This window comes from Nothobranchius furzeri, chromosome 9 (genome assembly GCF_043380555.1).
Source record: "Nothobranchius furzeri strain GRZ-AD chromosome 9, NfurGRZ-RIMD1, whole genome shotgun sequence".
Classification (NCBI taxonomy): domain Eukaryota; kingdom Metazoa; phylum Chordata; class Actinopteri; order Cyprinodontiformes; family Nothobranchiidae; genus Nothobranchius; species Nothobranchius furzeri.
This window is the reverse complement of record NC_091749.1, coordinates 63956184-63977891: the sequence shown is the minus strand read 5'-3', so window position 1 is coordinate 63977891 and position 21708 is coordinate 63956184. Positions and strand designations below refer to the sequence as shown.

Genomic DNA, 21708 nt, shown 5'->3' with positions numbered 1-21708 from the left:
CACTGAAGTGAGGAGAGTCCCAACCCTACCTCCCCACCTAGTGGACACTTATGTTGTGTAATGTCTGAAGTCTGCTGCATTTCTGTCTGAGGTGTTGTTTTGCATAACAAAGCTACCCTCTCTGTGGAGGGTAACTCTGAAGTGCCCTTTTTTCCCCTCCCCCTGACTCTATCATATAAACCCTCTTGATCTATTACGGTAGCGCGACTCGGGTTGCGAATGGCCACAGTCACCATTCTTGTCATGTGTCTATGTATGTATGTCTGATCTCAGAATTGTGTGTACTGAAACTTTAATTTCCCTCTGGGATTAATAATGTACTTTTGAATTTGAATTGAATTTAAACTGAAACAGCCCTGAAATGGCTCATTCTGGAAGGTACTGAAACTGTCAACAATAAAACTGTTGACAGAATTGTGCAAAGAACTTCTTAAACAAGTTTTTGATGGATCATAAAACTATAAGCTATCTTTTTTTCCCAAAAAGTCATGTCTTTTTTAAAAATAATGACATTTTACAAATGTTGCTTTTAGGAACATTTTTCAATTAAACTATAATGATGCTGCATTGCTTTTGCTGCTTAAAGTGGGCAACTTACTCTTAACAGAAATCTACTTTCTTTCATAAAATCCTGAAGGAGAATGTTTGGCCATCAATTTGTCAGCTGAAGCCTCAAGCTCACTCAGCTATTCAGCAGAACACTGATCCAAAAAAAGTTCACCTCTGGATGAGCTAGTATAGAAACAGTGGCTCAATCATCACAAATGCTTAATTGTAGGTTTTACATCCAGTTATTGATTTTTTAAAATAATTAACACTAGAGTGGCCACTGAACTCTATGAATGAGAAGATTTGCTTTTCAAGACAAGTAAAATCAAATTAGACCATCTATAATTTAATAAAGTACATTTTCTTTGTACAGCACTCATCAGACAGAAAATCACAAAGTGCTTTAGACCAAAACAAAGCATAAAGTCAGAAAATCTTAATGAGCTTAAAATGGAAATACATTTAAATCAGAACAGCAAAGTCATAAAATTATAAAACATACCATAAAGCAACTGAAAGATTAAAAATTTGAGTATAAAATAGACAACGATGAATAAATAAGTGAATAAACAAATCAATAAACAAACTTTTTCTCTCAGCACTACCCTTCATGTTTCTCTACACACACACACACACACACACACACACACATACACACACACACACACACACACACACATATATATATATATATATATATATATATATATATATATATATATATATATATATATATATATATATAATATATAATATAAAATTTTCCTATCTTATTAATCATTTATAACAGTCTGCCCTATATGGGCCTTTCATAGGGAAACTTCCTGATCCGCGTTGTGACTCCCCTCTCTCATGCTTTTTGTCTTCCCTCCTCCCTCCCTTCTGCTCCTACGTGGCTGTTTGGGAACGCCGTGGAGTGGTCCCTGTCTGCCCACAACAGCAGCTGGGATTCTGGAGGAACTCCGCGCTCCGAGCCTCCCTTCAAACCCGCCTGGATGGCAGGGACACTCTGGAGCACAGACTGTTGGAACCACAAGGTACTTAAATATGTAACAACAGAATTTTGGGTTTTTGTTCTGATGTTTGACAGCTTTTTGTCCCCACTCGGTAGCCGTTACATTTCTGAAAGTGATGTAGCTGCTAGCATAACTTTGGAGCAAGGAGCTAGTTTAGCGAAACTGTTCTGTTCAGTTTAAACACGTTCACGTCCGCCTACACAGTGGGATGATTTAAAGTTTTCAGCTTTTCCTTTAATTTTGCACTTTCTGAGTGGCTTTAGCGCCACAGCGCAGTGGTTCAGTGGCTTTAAGCTATTTTAGTTACTTAATAGTTATTAAAACTAGCCAATTTCCAGACAGAACACTAGTAAGCTAATTTGTTTATCAATATTAGCTGCTGCTACGTGAGCCAGACAGAGACTCGCAGCATGGAACATATAAACGGGCTGCTGCCAAGAGGAAGTCTGGCTGGAAGTTCTGCAGTTTTTGTCTCCTCCACAGCTGTTTATAAAACAATGTGCAGCTTGATCCTAAATCTGGTTTCATGAATAACTTCCTTTTACTGAGTGAAACAGATAAAAATTATCTATCGTGAGAGAGGCATTGAGTTTGTGGCAGACATGTGATTTTCACTGAATTAATGTAAGATACCTCATTTCTTGTGTACGTTTCTGTAATAATTACTGTTTTAGTTCGCTATTTAAAGTCTAAATTGCACGCAGTATTTACAAGAGGCCACCCTAGGGCTGAAATATACTTCTAAAGCAAGATTCTTGACCTACTGATGTTCTAGTGCATTGTGGGTAGCATATAAAAATTCCCCCCAAATTGTCCAATGTGCACATGGAATAAAGGTAATATAGTAATCAAATTCCATTTGAAGAGTAACATTTGATCAATTAGAAAGGAACAAAGTATGGTGGTAAATTATCCCAATTACATTTGTATAAGTTAGAAAGTGTTTATTCTCTCTTAATAAGTTTCTTTAGTTAAATAAATGAAGTCGCAATAACACACTAGTACACATTAGTCCCACGAGTAACTCTGTTGTTGGCCTCCATCTGACTTTTAAAGCAGTTTCCAAGAATTCTGTGTGAGTGAGTCCGTTTGGAGTGTTTTGATTGGAATCAGAGTTTAAATCCTGTACAGGATTATAACAACCTAAATCAGATCTGGGCTGTTGATACGAACCAACTTAGCTTCTATTTGTTACTATACTGTAATGTATAAAATATTTTAAAGGTGTGGTTCATTCATTTAATCAATTCATTTGCAGCGGTCTCTAGTAGGAATGAATGCCTTGTTAGTTGTATTCCGGAGGAAAGAAAGCCCGAAAGTGCCTGTAAGCAGCTTCAGATGGCAGGCTTTTGAGTCTTATTTCCTGATATGATATTTGGATATCTCGCCTCTGATTGGATAACAGCAGTGCAACTCTACCACAAGCCCTTTTTACAAGACACACTGTGCTGGCTAATCAGCGTAATATTACCACAACAATGTGTCTTATAAATGCACCATGCCAGCATGGCGATGCGCAAATTTTGCTGCATTCGTTCTTCCTCGCTTGCTAGTTGTTGCAGTAATTGTCTGTCTTATAAACGGTGACTGTGCCTTTGCACAATAGAGGGAGGTGTCATGATCACATGGGAAGTTACTGCTGAGCTCCGGCTGGCAACTATATTGAAATTGAATGTAAACACGGCCCGTTAGTTTTGTTTTTTTGAACAAAATCAGCTGAAACCGCCAACTGGAGCAGTGCTGCACTCCTGGAGCTTCTTTCCTTTAGAGCTGGAGCTCAGATCACCAAAGACTGAACAGGGACTGTGAAGGAAAGACACCTTTAGGAGCGGCTTGTCAAAAAATCTTAATGAGCGCGGCTTTGTTGCAGTGAGAATCCAGGTCTGCCCAAAATCGTGTCAAAAAGAAAAAAATACAATCCTTCAACTGTTTAATCCTCATCCTCCGTGTTAACAGTCGCTTTACCTGCAGCTGCTAGCGGTAATATCCGGGTGGATGGTGGCAAGTAGGAATTAAAAAACTCCTTTTCTGAATTTAGGTCAATATTAGAGGATTTACGGTATTTTTGTGTGGCCTCTGCGACGTTGATGTTTTTATCGCCACAAATAATTGAAGCCTGGAGGAGTTCTGCTATGTGATGGAGTTGCTAATGCTAACAATTAGCATCTGCCTGTCGAGACGGTCTCTGCTGTTTTCTGGACGCTAAATCAACATCAGCCTTCCTGTCACGAGTCAAGATGGGTGAGTCCATGAATGTTAGGTGACGGTGTGACGTAGGTCTGTCGGGATTTTCTAATCCTAGAGTTTCACCGTCTATTTTCTATCAGAAACTACTGCAGGAGATAGGTGTAGGAGACTATTTTCATGTTCAGCCTGCATGTGACACATAATAATGAAATAATAAAAACATTTTTTCAGTGTTCCACACCTTTAAGGATGATGGTGAACAATACAGCAGTAAGCGTTGTCCAGATTCCCACTTTGAACCAATATATAAAACGGTTATTAAAACGCCTCTCAAAATAAATCGCTGGCGGTTACTGAACAGAGGTTCTGTGTTCAGACTGACCTGAGAGAGAATGAAGACAATAGGAAAGATAACAGGCGTGTTTGCTTTTTGTTGTAGTGATTAGTAAAGGCCACCAGGTCATGGGGGACAAAACTAACAGTCACACTCAAATTTAATCAGCCAAGGAGAAAAAAATGTAATTTTAAAAAGTTATTTAAAGAAGTCTGAAAAACATCAGATGTAGGATTTAAACAGCAAGTTATCATTTGATGTACCCCCTCTGCACAAATAGCAACAAACACCCGAGTATGTTTTAGCTGAAAGTCCTGATAGTCATCATCACATGCGGGTGAAATTACATCTCCACATCCGACCCATCCACGTGGGGAGCGACAAGCTGCAGACAGGGCTGTGCTCAGGAACTATTTGGTGGTTAAACCCTCTAATCCAACCCCTTAAACCTAAGTGTTGGTTTATGCTTGACACATTCACTTTCCGCGCGGTGATGCGGCTCGCGGCTGGAACGCGCTTCACAACTCGCAGCGTTTATGGTTTGTGCGGCTCGTCTCTGCGGCGAGCCAATATTCTCCCAAACTGTAGGGGGCAGCATGGAGCTCTACGGCATGCATCCAACACTACACCATAGTAGAAGTAAAAATTACTGTTTACAACATGGCATTCCAGCATTTTTAACAGCGTTCTCGTCTTTTCCGACAATGCGAGCTATTTCTCTCCAAGAATTATTAACAACATGTTGATCACAGTGATCTTTGAGAGCTGAATCATACAAATGTCTGTATTTACGAACCTCTGCCGTACTAGTTCTTGCCGGTCCGCCATGTTTTTCCGCGTCCGTCCGTCCGCGTGGTTAGAAATTTTCCGAGGTGCGCGTTGCGGAAATTCTGGGCCGTGCGGAGGCGCGGCGGAGGGGCGTGGTTGTTAAAATGACGCAACTTTTCCGTGCGGAGCCGTGCGGACCTCGCGGACGCGTCAAGCATAAACCAACCTTGAGTGGGGATGCATTAGGTCCCATTTGTAAGCTCTTTGACATGACCTGACTGGGATTTGAACCCCGATCTCCCAGTCCCAGGGCGGACACTCGGCCGCTAGGCCACTGAGCTGGTGGGGAAAGATGAAGATGGCGTCTCTGCTTAAAGCTTTCTTCTGACTGCTTACTAGAGCGTTTGTAATCCTCCACCGTCCTCTGGTTTGCTCCGTAAGCAAAAAAAAACAAACATTTTGGGCCAAACAGACATTTACATATTGAGTCTTCATCACTGATGAGGAAAATAACAGATTAAGTGGTAAAATATTGATTTAGGCATCTGTAGTTTTCATATTTTTGACTAAAACATTTGTTCTGTCTTTGTTGGGTTCCACAATAAATCCTTGAATTCAGTGCAAGTGAAGTGAACTGTTGCAGCATGGGATCAGGTCATTTCCTTCATTTCCATCTGCTTGCGAGTTGTGGAGAAAGCAGGTCCTAGTGGTAAACCCAGACATTCCTCTCCTCAGAGGATACGGCACTCCAGGCCAGAAAGTAAATATGATCCCTGCTTCAACCCTTGGAGGCTTCTTGGACACAAAGGAAAAAGTGCAGGGTTTATTTTTCTGGTGTAACTTTCCACCTGCCCTACTTGCATTGTTAGCCTCTCGGGAAGTTTATCTTTTAATTCAAAATTGAATGGAATATTTGAGTTCTCTATCATGATTCAGTGGAGATATCCAGCTTTAATTACAAATGCAGACCCACCTGCAAGTGGATTGAGGACACCGGAGTTTGTTTGAAATGGAAATGCCCAGATTTAAATGAGAAGGCTTTTGTTTATTTATTTATTTATTGTGTTTGATCCTTGCATATTTCAGCCTTTCAACGCTCAGTTTTACTGCAAACTACGAAAAATGTATCAATCCCCCAAAAATATCACTTAAGGAAAATAAAATTTCCAAAATCTACTTCTCTTTTCTGCCACCAGTGACAGAAAGTTTAAAGATGTCACCAGCTTGTGGTGTGAATTGAAGGCATTTAAAGCAGCATTTTGTGGCTCTTCTTACAGCTTTACTGTTTACGTTTTGGACCGTGGGACGGATGAACGGTGGACGCTGCTGGAGGCCCAGCTGGGCTGTAGCTGCTCTGTTAGCCCTCGTTACCCTGCTGCTGCTGACCTTAAGGGGGGTGTCAAGCATCCAGAAGATGACACAGACCTCCATGGCTCATGCCACAGCTGCAGCTGCAGGACCAGGACCCTGTCTGACAGATGACCTCCCAGGCCTCCAGGCAGTAGCAGACTTTTTAACCAGTGAGCTCACACACGTTTGGATCCTGTCCCTGGTGGGCTCTGTTGCTGTAGGCCTCAGTGGGATTTTCCCCCTGCTTGTTATTCCCATTGAAGCTGGAGCGGCCCTCAAAACGGAAGGTAAGGGATGGCCGAGTGTAATTTATTCTTCTTTTAAAACAAACTACAATTAGGCTCACCATTTGTAGTAAACTCCCGATCTCAAGCTCTAAATTTCACTTGCTTTGTATTAAAGTTCAAAGTCTCAAACTCCAGAAGAATCAACAAGGAGCTGCATTGAGTCTTTGTCATAAACCCAGCTGCATTTCTGACATCTTAGCCTCACATGAACTGTCTGGGAGACAAAACATCTGCAGCGGGGGAGGTTTGGATGCAGCTACTGTCTCTTTAAAAGCAAATAGCTCTGCAGTGATGCAAGTTCACAGGTTTAGTTTTTATTTTTTATGTTTTGAAAGGTGACAAAATATGTGGCAGGAGAGTTCCTTAAACTGAGCAGAAAAAATGTTTGTCATTGCAACAAGAAGTACAACTGAACAACTGCAGGGCCGCAAAAACAACAATTGTAAAGTTTATAGCTGTTATGAAAGTCTTATTGGTAGCTTTGTAATGCTTCACTAGAATACTGCTGTGCTTTCATCTGATTGCATCAAAAAGAAATAATTAAAAAATTATATATATATATATATATATATATATATGATAGCTCAATATAGATATAGAGATGGATATACAGTGGGGCAAAAAAGTATTTAGTCAGCCACTGATTGTGCAAGTTCTCCCACTTAAAATAATAATAATAATAATAATAATAATAATAATGCATTGAACTTATATAGCACTTTTCAAGACCCCCAAAGATGCTTTCACACACTCTCACATTCACACACTGCTAGTGATGGTAAGCTACTTGGAGCCACAGCCGCCCTGGGGAGGTCTGACAGAGGCGAGGCTGCCATTTGGCGCCGTCGGCCCCTCTGACCACCACTAACACAGGCAAGTTGGGTGAAGTGTCTTGCCCAAGGACATAACAGCAGGATACCCCTGGCGGGAGCTGGAATCGAACCCATGACCCTCCGATCATGAGGCAACCTGCTCTACCACCTGAGCTACTGCTGCCCCAATGCTGTATTTTTTTAACTGCAGAGCGAATTTATTCACAGAAAAACAGAATGCTGCCATTTTCATGAGAATAAACGAATGGTTTCTGACATCAAAGTGGACATAAAATGGCATATTAGAATAGGGGCACATGTTTCAATCAGCAGTTTATATAGGCGCATTTATAAACCACACAGACCTTAACTGAGCTAACTGTGCCGGTGCGTGAGAAGCAGGCAGGTGCTGCTGCATTTAAGTGTTTCAGTTTTTTTTTTTTATGAATTCGATTAAAAATAAAGGTGCCCGGCCCGTGTCCGAGGTAATTACACAGTCGTAGGGCCGAAGCCCGGCCCTCGGGCCTGGGGCTCCAGTGCAGGGCTCTATGATAGATATAGATATCTATATATATCTATTCATATAGATGGATAGATGATAGATAGAGGATAGAGGATAGATTGATAGATGATAGATGATAGATAGATGATAGATAGATGATATATAGATAGATAATAGATGATAGATAGATAGATAGATGATTGATAGATGTTAGATAGATAGATGATAGATAATAGATAATAGATAGATAGATGATAGATAATAGATGATAGATAGATGATAGATGATAGATAGATAGATGATAGATGATAGATGATAGATAGATGATAGATGATAGATAGATGATATATAGATAGATAATAGATGATAGATAGATAGATGATAGATAGATGATATATAGATAGATGATAGATAGATAGATGATAGATGATAGATAGATGATAGATGATAGATAGATGATAGATGATAGATAGATGATAGATGATAGATAGATAGATAGATGATAGAGGATAGAGGATAGATGATAGATGGATAGATGGTTAGAAGATAGATGGATAGAGGATAGATGGATAGATGGATAGAAGATAGAAGATAGAAGATAGATAGATAGATAGATAGATAGATGATAGATAGATAGATGATAGAGGATAGATAGATAGATGATAGAGGATAGATGGATAGATGGATAGAAGATAGATGGATAGATGGATAGAGGATAGATGGATAGATGGATAGAATATAGATAGATAGATAGATAGAGGATAGAGGATAGATGGATAGATAGATAGATAGATAGATAGATAGATGATAGATAGATAGATGATAGATAGATAGATGATAGAGGATAGAGGATAGATGATAGATGGATAGATGGATAGATGGATAGAAGATAGATGGATAGATGGATGATAGAGGATAGAGGATAGAGGATAGATGATAGATGGATAGATGGATAGAAGATAGATGGATAGATGGATAGAGGATAGATGGATAGAAGATAGATAGATAGATAGATGATAGAGGATAGAGGATAGATGGATAGATGATAGATAGATAGATAGATAGATAGATAGATAGATAGATAGATGATAGATAGATAGATGATAGATGATAGATAGATAGATGATAGATAGATGATAGATAGATGATAGAGGATAGAGGATAGAGGATAGATGATAGATGGATAGATGGATAGATGGATAGATGGATAGATGGATAGAAGATAGATGGATAGATGGATAGAGGATAGATGGATAGAAGATAGATAGATAGAGGATAGAGGATAGATGGATAGATGGATAGATGGATAGAAGATAGATAGATAGATAGATAGATAGATAGATGATAGATAGATAGATGATAGATAGATAGATAGATGATAGATAGATAGATGATAGATAGATGATAGATAGATAGATGATAGATAGATGATAGATAGATAGATAGATAGATAGATAGATGATAGATGTATCTCAACGGAAGTTGTACCTGTATGTGTTAAATGGGGAAAAAATGCACCAAATAGAAAAGCTTCATAATTGCATTGCAACCCTCTGAATTGTAATCAAATCATGTTGAGCCTGAAGATTTCCTCCCTGCTGCACGTCCAGCTGTGTTCCAGGCTGAAGCACATCACTGACTGGTGAACTGGTCATTAACAAAGGAACTCTTTCAGGATAAAGTTCCTGTGCAGCAGCAGTTTATCAGTAATAAAACTACGATGCACCAGACACTCGATCTACGTTTGTGCTTCGTATTTTTGAAGCACAACAGAAGAGGAAAGAACAGAAAACTTGTAGAAGTTTAAAGCCTTACAGCTGACATGAAGTTGAAGTCTTTTATTAATTATACCTTTTAATAATTGGTACCGTGTTTTGTTTGTTTTGCCAGCTGGTTGCCAGAAGCTGAAGCAGCTTTTAAGCTTTGCTACTGGCGGTCTCCTTGGTGATGTTTTCCTGCACCTCCTTCCTGAGGCGTGGGCGCTCTCTGGCTCTACAGGTGGGTCTTTCAGGGTTAGACGCACCTTTTATTTACAGACTGTTTTTACCCTTTGTGTTCCTAAGATTTATTCCAGCAAAAAATATGTTGTCAGTTTGTTTGTTTGCTATTACTGCTTCATGTTGTGTGTTTGACACTAGTTTAGCAGATTTATAAAACTTATATTAGATCAGAAGGTGTTCACAAAATAAAAAATGATAGATTTTTTACATGTTTTTGCAGCAGTAAGTACCATTTTTGGAATAATTGTTTATTTGTTTATCTTTAAAGGGATTCTAGAATTTCAAACCACATTTATGTTGTTGAATATAGAGATTGGAACAGAAGTATTCAAACACCTGGCAATCAGCAACAGTTCTGTCTCTCAAAGACCTGTTACTCTGCCTTTAACTCATTTCCTGCCATTGATGAAAAAAGTTGTCATTTGCATTTTTTTTACTGTGTGGGCGTCGGAACGAGCCCCCGCACCGTGAGAACAAACATCTCAGCTCTAAAGCCGATCTTCATCCACCTACGTCACACGTCACGTGATCGGGAAGCAGAAAGTCCATGCGTTAGGAGATCGTTTTGGGCCAATGCTGTAAAAAAAAAAAGCGAGGCGCGAACCGGAAAAGCTTCTGCTGATCACAATTCGACAACGGATTATGAAAGAACGGTAAAGCTCGAAACGCGCGGATTCTTCCTGATGTAAGAAGCGAGTCTCCTCTTTGTTTTGTTGGCATTGACATCATCCTAGTGCGCAACGTTCTGTGACTCTTAAAACCAGTGAAAAACGCTGGCAGCGAAGGGCTTTTCTGATCAAGAAATGGCTGCCAGTGAATGAGTTTAAGAAGTTCACCTCTACTTCACTTACTCATCTGATTTATTAGTACTTGTCTGAGCTTGTTAAAGTGACGGTGTATATTTTCCCTGGTGATAGGGGGCAGAACATACCTAAATCATTGGAAGCAAGCAGTATCTTTGTGTTTGAGTAAGGCCTTACCAACGGATGATTATTAGTCTAAATTCCCTGGGAGCGCAATTTCTAAATGAGTACTTTGTCAGATCGTTCAACCTCCAGCAAGATGACAAGCACATCAGACTCCCTTTCATCACTGGCAGCAAGAGGTACAGGTGTAAAACAACAACGTTGATGAAAGTTTTGTAACCGTTTGTTACTAATCAGCTCCTTCCTGGCACTCGCTGAGTACAGACGCTTCTCTTTTCGCTCCCTTATCTTTTTTTCCCAAGGCTCTTTGTCCTGTCTGCCCACAGAGCGCTTCTCTGCATTTCTCCTGAAAAACACTATACTAACCATGGATTTGATAAATTGGTCGTTCAACGCGATTGATAAGATTTTTTCAACAATGAGAACGGAGCAGGGGGTTCCCACATGCCCACAGGGGACACACCCGGCGGGGTATATGCTGGATTCCTGGAGGGAATGGAAGATCGTATGCCTCTCCCAGCTGTCCATTGAGGACGTCAAAGACGTGTGGATATTCGGCCTGATGATCACTGGATTTCCCCTGATTGGAGTGGTAGGATATCTGGTTTTCTGGAAATTTGGGAAGATGGGAGCGATTGGAGGGCGACCCGCACCCACGGAAAGCACCGTCCGTGTGGAGACTTCACAGACTGGGAAGTTAGTCGAGGTGAATCGTAAGCTGGACAATGTTCTAGCTACGATACCGGTATTAGTGCGCAAAAGGGATGTCATCTCGGAGAGAGTCACCGGACGGTATGGACAAGTTTAAAAGCCCAAAATTGGCTTCACTGAAGGACTGGAATTATCAGTTTAAAGACTGAAGGCAGAGAGGAAAATTATCTCAGCCTGACCCAAACAGTCTTGTTATCCCAATCTGACGCCCTGGTAGCCTTGAGCGGCTACAACACCCCACGAAGGAATGCAGACAGATGCTGTGAAAACCCGACCTACCCCCCCGTGCCTTCGGATTGGTGGACTTCAACCTGGCAAGGTCATCAACCTGCAGGAGTCAATGTACTCTGCGCTTCTCCCAAGATCTCCCCCCCACCTGTGACTGCACAGTGGCTGACTGCCGTAGATGGCTGCTCTCGCTGGGGGAAACAGGATCCCAGCCCCCCGCCTTCCTATTAGAGTCTCATGTTATGTTGTGTTGTCTGAAGTCTGTTGCATATATGTTGAGGCGTTTTTTTGCAGAGCAAAGCTGCCCTCCTTGTGGGAGGGTAGCTGTGAAGTGCCTTTTTCCCCTCCACCTCTTATCTCTATTAAGGTAGCGCGACTCGGGTTGCGAATGACCACAGTCACCAATTCTTATCATGTGTCTTATGGCAGATCTCTGAATTGTGTGTACGGAAACTCTATTTTCTCTCTGGGATTAATAAAGTATTGATTGATTGATTAAGTAAATGTGTTTTGTCCTCACGGGCTCCCGTAGCAGGAAACAATGTGCCTAATATGGCGTCGCCGAGAGACTTAGACCCTTCCTCACTTATTTTGGACCTGATTTTTATGGTTATGATGGGAAGCCGCCAATATTTTTCAACAACTGTCCATCATATAAATAATTTTCAACATTTTGATGGATATTTCCAGAGATTAACGGTAAAAACTACACATTGTCTCAGTAAAGACACCTGTCCCCCCTTCAGTCAGACCCCAACCACTACCATGGGCTACACCAAAGAGCTGTCAAGACACCAGCATCAAAATTGTGGACCTCCACAAGACTGGAAAGGATGACGGATCAATTGCCATACAACTTGAGGGAAATAGATCAGCTGTTGGAGCAACTGTTAGGAAATGAAAGTGGCTTAAGATGACTGTCAGTCCAGGGAAAGGGGCTCCATGACAGATCTCGCCAGGTGGGGTATCACTGATGACAAGAAGGATGAGGAATCAGGCCAGAACTACACAGGAGAAGCTGATCAATGACATGAAGAGAGCTGGGAGCACAGTTTCAAAGGCCTATGTCTGTAGAACGCTACGCCATCATGGTTTTAAACCATGCACTGCACGAAAGGTTCCCCTGCTCAAGTCATTACATGTCCAGGCCCGTCTGAAGTTTGCCAGTGACCATCTGGATGATCCAATGGAGGCATGGGAGGAAGTCATGTGATCAGCTGAGACCAAAATGGAACGTTTTGGTCTAAACTCCACTCGCCGTGTTTGGAGGAAAAAGGATGATGAGGTACATCCCAAGAACATCATCCCTACTGTGGAGCATGGGGTGGAAACTTCATGCTTTGGGGCTGTTTTTCTGCCAAGGTGACCAGACGACTGCACTGTAGTAAGAAGATGAATGGGGCCAACAACCTCTTTCCCTCAGAGCATTGAATATGGGTCGTGGCTGGGTCTTCCATCGTGACAATGACCCGAAGCACACAACCAGGATGACCAAGGACTGGTCCACTGTAAGAAGCATATCAAGGTGCTGGAGTGGCCTAGCCAGTCTGCAGACCTAAATCCAATAGAAAATCTTTGGAGGTAGCTGAAACACCTTGTTGCTCAGCGACAGCTGCGAAACCTGACAGATCTAGAGATCTGTGTGGAGGAGTGGGCCAAAATCCCAGTTGCAGTGTGTGCAAACCTGGTGAAGAACTACAGGAAACATTTGACCTCTGTAACTGTAAACAAAGGCTTCTACACCAAATATTAACACTGATTTTCTCAGGTGTTCAAATACATCTGTGCAGCAGTGCAATGCAAATACATGCTTTAAAAAAATCATACAATATGATTTATTTATTTTTTATGCTGTCTCTCCCAGTGGGAATGCACTTACAATGTGGATTTCAGACCCTTCCATGATTTCTAATATAGAACAACTTGTCAAATCACAGCGTGTTCAAATACTTATGTTCTAAACTGTAGGAAGCTTTGGGTGTCTAATGTAGCATACCAACAAGTCTGTGCCATCTCCAACCTGCTTTCCTATGTCAAGTGGTAATGTTGTAATGACCTCAGAGAAATGGTTTGTTCTGATGAAAGCTGGTTTAACACGGTTTGTCTAGATTTCTATGCTAGGCTCCTGGGCCATTGTGCGCCCCAACAAAGTTTCATAAGCTGAGGCTCATCGAACTGTTTCCAGTTGTAAAACTCCTTTAAAAACTATGGTAGTAAAACAGCTGTTATATGTAACAACACCACCACTACTGCCCACATATTTACAGCCTGTTTGTTGCCTTCCCAGCTTGTAAACAGAACCACTATGTGACCCAGGGCTTGTGGGTAATCATTGGCCTGTTTTCCTTCCTTCTACTGGAGAAAATGTTCCCAGACCACGAAAGCCTGGAAGATGCCTCCTCGGATTCAGACCTCAACTCTAACCTTTCTGTAAGTATTTCTGCTGACATCTCTTGATCTAGCACGTCGGTACAGGCCTCTTCATTGGCATGCTCGGTGCATTTGCTTGGTGCTCGCTGTCACGCTTGGTGTGCATATCTGTCAGTAGAGGTTTGATGAAGGCACCATCCGATGACCTTCAGGACACCAGAGAGTTTACTACAATGCTTCCACCTCTGAGCGGGAACTGTCTGACTCAGTGGTTTTCATAGGTCAGTTCAAAGCTTTCTGTCTCAATGAAACGGATATTCTGTTGTCTCATTCACTGCCAATGACGACAAAAGTTGTCTTTTGTGGTTTTTTACTGTTTGGGCGTCGGAACGAGCCCCCGCGCTGAGAGAACAAACATCTCAGCTCTAAAGCTGATCTTCATCCGCGTACGTCACACGTCGCATGATCAGGAAGCAGAACATCCATGTGTTAGGAGATTGTTTTGGGCCGTTCCTGTAAAAAAAAAAAAAAGTGAGGTGCGAACCGGAAAAGCATCTGCCGATCACAATTCAACAACGGATTATGAAAGAACGGATAACGCTCGAAACACAGAGATTCTTCCTGATGTAAGAGGTGAGTCTCCTCTTTGTTTTGGTTGTTTTGGCGTGGAAATCATCCTAACACCCAACGTTCTGTGACTTCTAAAAACAGTAAAAGCGGTGAGAAACGCTGGCAGCGAATGGCTTTAGCTATCAGGAAACGGCTGGCATGAATGAGTTTATACTGTTTTTTTAAATCAAATGTTCCCTTTAGTTCTAAACAATATTTACCTTAATGCATTTTTGTCTGATTTGGCGTTTTTCCTCACACTTCCATCATTCATCAAGAATTGCTGTAGTTGACATCAGTTGGATGTGTTCTTGCCCACTTTTCTTTGCAGACTTGTTTTAATTCAGCCACACTGGAGAGTTTTGGAGCACAATTGACCAGGTTAAGGTCATGCCACAGCATCTCAACTGGATTTAATTCTGGACTTTGAATGAGCCATTCCAACTTTATTTTTAAACCTTACGGTCACAGGCTGGCGCTTCAGATTATTGTTCTGCTGCATAACCCGAGTGAGCCTGAACTCAAGGTCACTTTACCTCAGAATGTTCTGCTAGAGAGCAAAATTCATAGTTCCGTCCATTGTCGCAACTCGTCCAGGTCCCGAAGCAGCAAAGCATCCCCACACCATCACACTGCCACCACCATGTTTGACTGTTTTATATTATTTTTATTTCAGAAATATGGTGTTAGTTTTAGAGTGGGTGAAATGGAGCTCACCCCTTTTAAAAACTCCTCCTTTAGTCTCACCAATCCATATTTTCTGTGTGTAAAGTATTGGTGCTCATCTAGATCAGGGGTGGCCAACATCCTTCACCAAGGTCTGGTATCCAGCGTGTTTTTGTTGATTCACTTGTTCAACCACAGACATCACATGGACTAGCACCGACGATTGGAGCTGGCGTAACAGTGGTTCACCATCTTGGATGGGTTCCCATTTGCCCCCAGTGCATTTATTTCTACTGAGGAAGGTGCTTGAACAACAAAAATGCACATTTTATTATGCTTTTTCACAACATTAGACACATGTTTTGATTAATCGGGTCTGGCAGTAGCCCGGCCTGAGCGTGGCTGTGAAACTAGCTTTCCAAATAACATGATTAATGAGTTAATTCATGATTTGACAACTGGGCTGCTTTAAATGGCTTTTCTTAATGCATGAAGAATGAAATCAGTATTTTCTCGTAATGTAAAGAAATCTTCAGTGTTGTCTTCATTAAAATATGCGCTTATTTCTCAGAATGTTATTGACGAAAAAGGGTCCAAACAGCGGGTTGCAGTATGGCTGTGAAGCCACTCTCAACCTTCCTCCTGCCTTTTTTACGAAAGAGGATTTGAATCCACGTCTCGGCTCTTCTTGTGTCTATTTTTAGTGCAGCAGGGATGAAGCAGCTGCTTCAGCCTTTTCAATGTCCAAACGGGAACACTCAGCTTTCAGGAGGCGGCAACAATGGACAGGGGCCGACAGGGAAGTGTTTTCCTGTAAAATATTCAGTTTGCTAATCTAATCACAAGATGTGATGATGGAAACCAGCGAGCATGCTTTTGATTGAACCAGGTCTTTAAAAGCTGAATGTATGCAGAGAGCTGCAAGATTTTAGACATTTGAAGGATTTTTATCACTTTTTGAATTGAAACTTTCTTAGCAGTCGATGCCAGTCTGTCAGAGGAAACTGTCGCCCAAAAATCTGACTTAATTACTTCCTTACAGCTCAGTCGCAGACATGAAGCAAACATTCGATGGTGTTGACGAAAGGACAACCGCTTATTTCCCCCCACTCACGGGTGGTTTCTGAATGATGAACAGGAAGCTTGGCTCTTCTCAGAAAACAGAAGTTGTAACATAAACAAGTCTCTCCTTTTTTCATTTAAGGCTCGTCTGTTCGGAGGAACGCTCGCTGTTACAGATGAGATCAGCAATAAAGCTGTGAGAGTCACGCTGACCCTAAAGTAAAGGATCCAAAAACATGGAGCATGTGTATTTTTTTTCTACGCAGATGCAGTCTAATTCAGAGTTAAGTGTAAAAGCAGACGCGTCGCTCCTAAACGGACACTGTGATGAGTCATGGAAGTCTTCTAAACAGCAGCGTCTGCAGGACAGGGCCGAGAAAATAAAGGTAGCGTCGACACACGGAACCGAATGGTTGTAAAATATAAAAAAATGAAAATGTTTTCATAAGTTTATACGTGTGTGTGTGTGTGTGTGTGTGTGTGTGTGTGTGTGTGTGTGTGTGTGTGTGTGTGTGTGTGTGTGTGTGTGTGTGTGTGTGTGTGTGTGTGTGTGTGTGTGTGTGTGTGTGTGTGTGTGTGTGTGTGTGTGTGTGTGTGTGTGTGTGTGTGTCACAGACAAGTGGATACCTTAATCTACTGGCCAACTGCATTGACAACTTCACCCATGGTCTGGCGGTAGCTGGGAGTTTCTTGGTTAGCAAGAAGGTAAGAATCAGTCATCTCAACACTAACGCTGATTGAAGGAGAGCTCACACACATCCTCCTCACCTCTAGGATACTTTATCTGACAATTTGATTCTCCTCGGATCTTCTTCAGAGTGGAGAATAGAAAACCCAACAAATCCTTGGGTAATTCAACAAATAAACACGACCTCAAACTCTACTTTCAGGTGTTTGATTTTGTTAAAAGAAAACTAGATCATGATCAACATGAGACGTTTATTAGGAGTGTAAATACAGCAGGAGGTTAAAGTTCATTCATCAGTGACGTTCAAACATTCTCCACAGAGACCCAAGTCTTCACCTTAAAGGTGTGGAACACTGAAAAAACATTTTTACTTATTCTTTGAGAATGAGCAGTCGCTGAGTTTTTCATGCAGGCTGAACATGAAAATAGTCTCCTACACCTATCTTCTGCAGTAGCTTCTGATAGAAAATAGATGGCAAACTCTAGGATTTGAAAAGCCTGACAGATCTACGTCACATTCATGGACTCACCCATCTTGACTCACGACGAGGAAGGCTGTTTCTGGTTTAGCGTCCAGGAAACAGCAGAGAACATCTCGGCTAGTGGTAGCTAGCCATTAGCATTAGCAACTCCACAGCAGAACTCCTTTAGGCTTGTGGTTATTTGTGGAGATAAAACATCAAATGTTGCAGAGCTAACCAAGTCGGTGGTTGAGTCGCATTGCTGTTAGCCAATCAGAGGTGAGATGTGCAAATATTAGGAAATAAGACTCCAAATCGTGCCGTTTGAAGCATTCTGCTACTTCCTGAAACAGGCAGTTGTTAACTGCATTGTCAGCAGCCACCCTAAGTGGCCAGAATATTCCACTCACAACGTCAGAATGCCGGTCCGGTCTGTTGGATTGAGCTGATACCTGTACAGCTGGCAGTCTGGTTACAGCACGCTTCCTGCTTGTTTTAGGTCATGAACACAGCTTACTTGTTTAATTTAGTGAGGAATGAGGTCCTGGAGGGTGTGTGGGAGTTTGCCCAACTAATCTACGTGTGTTTTGTGGATTTTGAGAAGGCGCTCAACCGCGTCTCTCGGGAGGGGGGGGGGGGTACCAGGCGAGTATGGGGTACCAGGCCTTCTGATGCAGGCTGTCAGGTCCCTGTATGACCGGTGTCAGAGCTTGGTCCGCATTGCCGGCAGTAAGTTGAGCTCAATTTAGGTGATACTTGGATTCGGCCAAGGCTGCCCTTTGTCACCGATGCTGTTCATAACTTTTATGGACAGGATTTCTAGGCGCAGCCAAGGAGTTGAGGGCATCCGTTTTGGTAGCCTAAGGATTGAGTCTCTGCTTTTTGCAGATGATGTGGTCCTGTTGGCTTCATCAGAACGTGATCTTCAGCTTTCGCTGGAGCGGTTCGCATCAGAGTGTGAAGCAGCTAGGATGAGAAACAGCTCCTCTAAATCTGAGACCATGGTCTTGAGTCGGAAAAGGGTAGAATGCCTTCTCCGGGTCAGGGATGAGGTCCTGCCCCAAGTGGAGGAGTTTAAGTATCTCGGGGTCTTGTTCACGAGTGAGGGAAAACTGGAGCGTGAGATCGATGGGCGGATTGGTCCTGCATCTGCAGTGATGCGGGCGTTATACCATTGCCGTGGTGAAGAGAAAGCTGAGCCGGAAGGCAAAACTCTTGAGTTACTGTTCGATCTACGTTCCTACCCTCACCTATGCTCACGAGCTTTGGGTAGTGACCGAAAGAACGAGATCGCGGATACAAGCGGCCGAAATGAGTTTTCTCTACAGGGTGTCTGGACTTCCCTTAGAGATGGGGTCAGAAGCTTAGCCGTCCAGGAGAGGCTCGGAGTAGACCTGCATCTCTTCCACACGAGAGGAGCCAGTTGAGGTGGCTTGGGCATCTAGTTAGGATGCTTTCTGGTCGCCTCCCTGGTGAGGTTTTCCAGGCACATCCAACCAGGAGAAGACTTAAAGGAAGACCCAGAACACGCTGGAGGGACAATGTCTCTCAGCTGGCCAGGGAATGCCTTAGGATTCCTCCAGAGCAGCTGGCTCAAGTGGCCGGGGAGAGGGAAGTCTGAGAGTCTACGGGGTGCTAAAAGCAAAACCAAAACAGCCTAGTCTCCCTTTAATTCCTACTAGAGACCACTGCAAATGTATCGAGTTTCCCACACATTTAAAATGATTTTGTATGCAGAAAATTTTTTAGTTTGATTTAAATTCGACTATGAAAAATCTGAAACGTATAAATCTTAAGTTTCCCTCATTGAAAGAAAATGATGAAATTGCCTGGATTTTGGTGTTTTATTTATTTATTTATTTATTTATTTAGCTTAACAAAATTTTAGTCTGTTAAAATAAAAACGTCAGTCTTTCTTTACTTTTCTGCTCTTTAGTAAACATCTTTTGGTTGTATTTACCATAGTGTTCACTTTTTAATTTAGCTGTTTTTATTCAAAAACTTTCATCAGGCTATGGCTGCTTAAAATTACTTAGTTTGATGTTAAATAAATAAACGATCAGTAAAGATTAGGAAAAGCGTGAAGACAGAACAATTCTCTTCACTGTTTTTGTGAAGCGGGTTGATCTGGTGTTGCGTGTGCTTTAGTAGGACCCCTCACCGGGTCCTTGTTACATGACACAAACTCCATCGGGTCTACTCTCTGCGATGCAGGCGGGTTTAAGTGGTGCATTTTGAGCTGCGGTGTTGTGGATTTGTACGGCTTCGGTAGCTTACCGTACGGCTGTAGCTGCAGGACGAGAGTCCAGCTGGAGGGACAGACGGCTAGCAGCAGGACGCTTGGGTCCACGCGCCAAAAAGGAAGTTCACTACATATTTCAAACATACAAAATATCTCACCAGCTATTTCTATTTACTTCTGGTGCATTTGTCAGAACTGCATTTAGTCACGTCAAAACAATCTTTAAAATAAAGAATTGAATGAAATAAAAATGTCAGATTTGACAGTTTAGTGAGCAGATACCCTCACCTTAATGCTGCCAGGTCTTTTTATGTTTTGAAGTGAAGAAGCTGCTTTAATGAGTCCTTTCTTGCAGGTTGGATTCCTCACCACCTTTGCCATCCTGCTCCATGAAATCCCCCACGAGGTGAGCTAGTGGTGTTCTTGGAAACTTGCGCCGTCATTTCTGAATGCAGAAGTTAGCGTTTCTCAGGCTGATGGGTCCAGTCTTTGTAAACACACCTGATGTCTCGTCGCGGCCCACAGGTGGGGGACTTTGCCATCCTCCTGAGGGCAGGGTTCGATCGCTGGAGCGCTGCCCGCATGCAGCTGTCGACGGCTCTGGTTGGAGTCTTGGGAGCTTGTTTCGCCCTGTGTGCTCAGTCACCTAAAGGCACAGGTGAAAGCCACTATACCTGCACGTGCACACACACACACACACACACACACTGGACACCCTTTGAGGTTGATCTTTTTTTTTTTTTTACCGTTTGTAGAAAATGCCACCAGCTGGATTTTGCCTTTCACTGCTGGAGGCTTCCTTTACATAGCCCTGGTGAACGTCGTCCCTGAGCTGCTCCAGGAGTCCAGTTTAAGGTGAATCACCTATATGGGATTGTTTTTATTTAAAATGACCTCATTTATTATTAGGAATGATGCTAAATAAATCCTGTAGAAGATGTATTAAGTAGGAAGAAATGACAGCTGTGGTGCTTTGCACACCTCCCTAATGTGTAACCGCTTTCTCTCCTCTTTCCAGACATTCCTTACTGCAGATCCTGCTCATTTCCTGCGGCGTGGCGATCATGGCGTTGCTCTCAGCTATTGTTGACTGAACGTGGAGGAAAACGCTCGCCTCGCCTAAACAAACACTCGCCCTCTACGCCGCCTTGGCGTTCCTCATTCCTGGAAGCATTATCCTGATTCCGAGACTTTATCTCTGACTCTGATGAAGACGACGGTGTGGACGTGTTCAGAACGTAGAGTTCTGATTTTTGGAAATCTGTTACAGATTTGTCTTTCAGACAATCACAAAGCTTTGCACACATTTACACACAGGTACACCTAGATGTACATGAAGACATGTTTTAGCAGGTATGGCTCTACACACGGACCGCCATCTTGTATTCAACTAGAACTTTGTAAAGATTATTTTATTGAACCAAATTGTTATGCAGCTTTATTCTATTTATTGACAGTAAAAACCATTTAATCACTTCCAGTTATTTTTTTAAAGGTGTGTTAAAAAATATAAAGAAGTTGAAATATTGTCACTTTGAACTAAAGTCTCTTATCTTTACGTCTTTCACACCTTTTGGAACCTCTCGAGCAAAAGTTGGTGCTCTTTAACCCTCCCACTGTCCTAAAGGGTGACCCCGCGAGGAAAGTTGACCATTGAGCAGGGTTGATGGTTTATCCCTTGGGTCCATGTGGCAGGAGTGAGGAGTGAGCATCACCTCACCCCCGCCATGTGGACCTCAAGGGATAAACCATCAATCCTGCTCAATGGTCAACTTTCCTCGCGGGGTCACCCTTTAGGACAGTGGGAGGGTTGAGGTGATTCTGAAGAAACGATCAAGTAAAAGCTAAGTTTGGGATTAAAGCAACACCATAAACAGATCATTTATGGCATGTAGAATAAACTCAGTTTTAATAAATCTGTATGAAAATCTCAGATTTTT

General features: G+C 42.2%; 1 protein-coding gene across 1 annotated transcript; it reads left to right on the top strand.

Annotated features, from left to right (window-relative positions):
• Positions 1 to 1418: 1418 nt before the first annotated feature.
• Positions 1419 to 21297, top strand: slc39a13 (solute carrier family 39 member 13). Its single transcript, XM_015953160.3, has 10 exons — positions 1419 to 1586; positions 6132 to 6491; positions 9696 to 9803; positions 13958 to 14100; positions 16644 to 16763; positions 16993 to 17082; positions 20124 to 20174; positions 20294 to 20426; positions 20524 to 20623; positions 20787 to 21297. Exons 2-10 carry the CDS (start codon positions 6164 to 6166, stop codon positions 20860 to 20862), a joined length of 1149 nt encoding a protein of 382 aa, XP_015808646.3. The 5' UTR covers positions 1419 to 1586; positions 6132 to 6163; the 3' UTR covers positions 20863 to 21297.
• Positions 21298 to 21708: the final 411 nt, after the last annotated feature.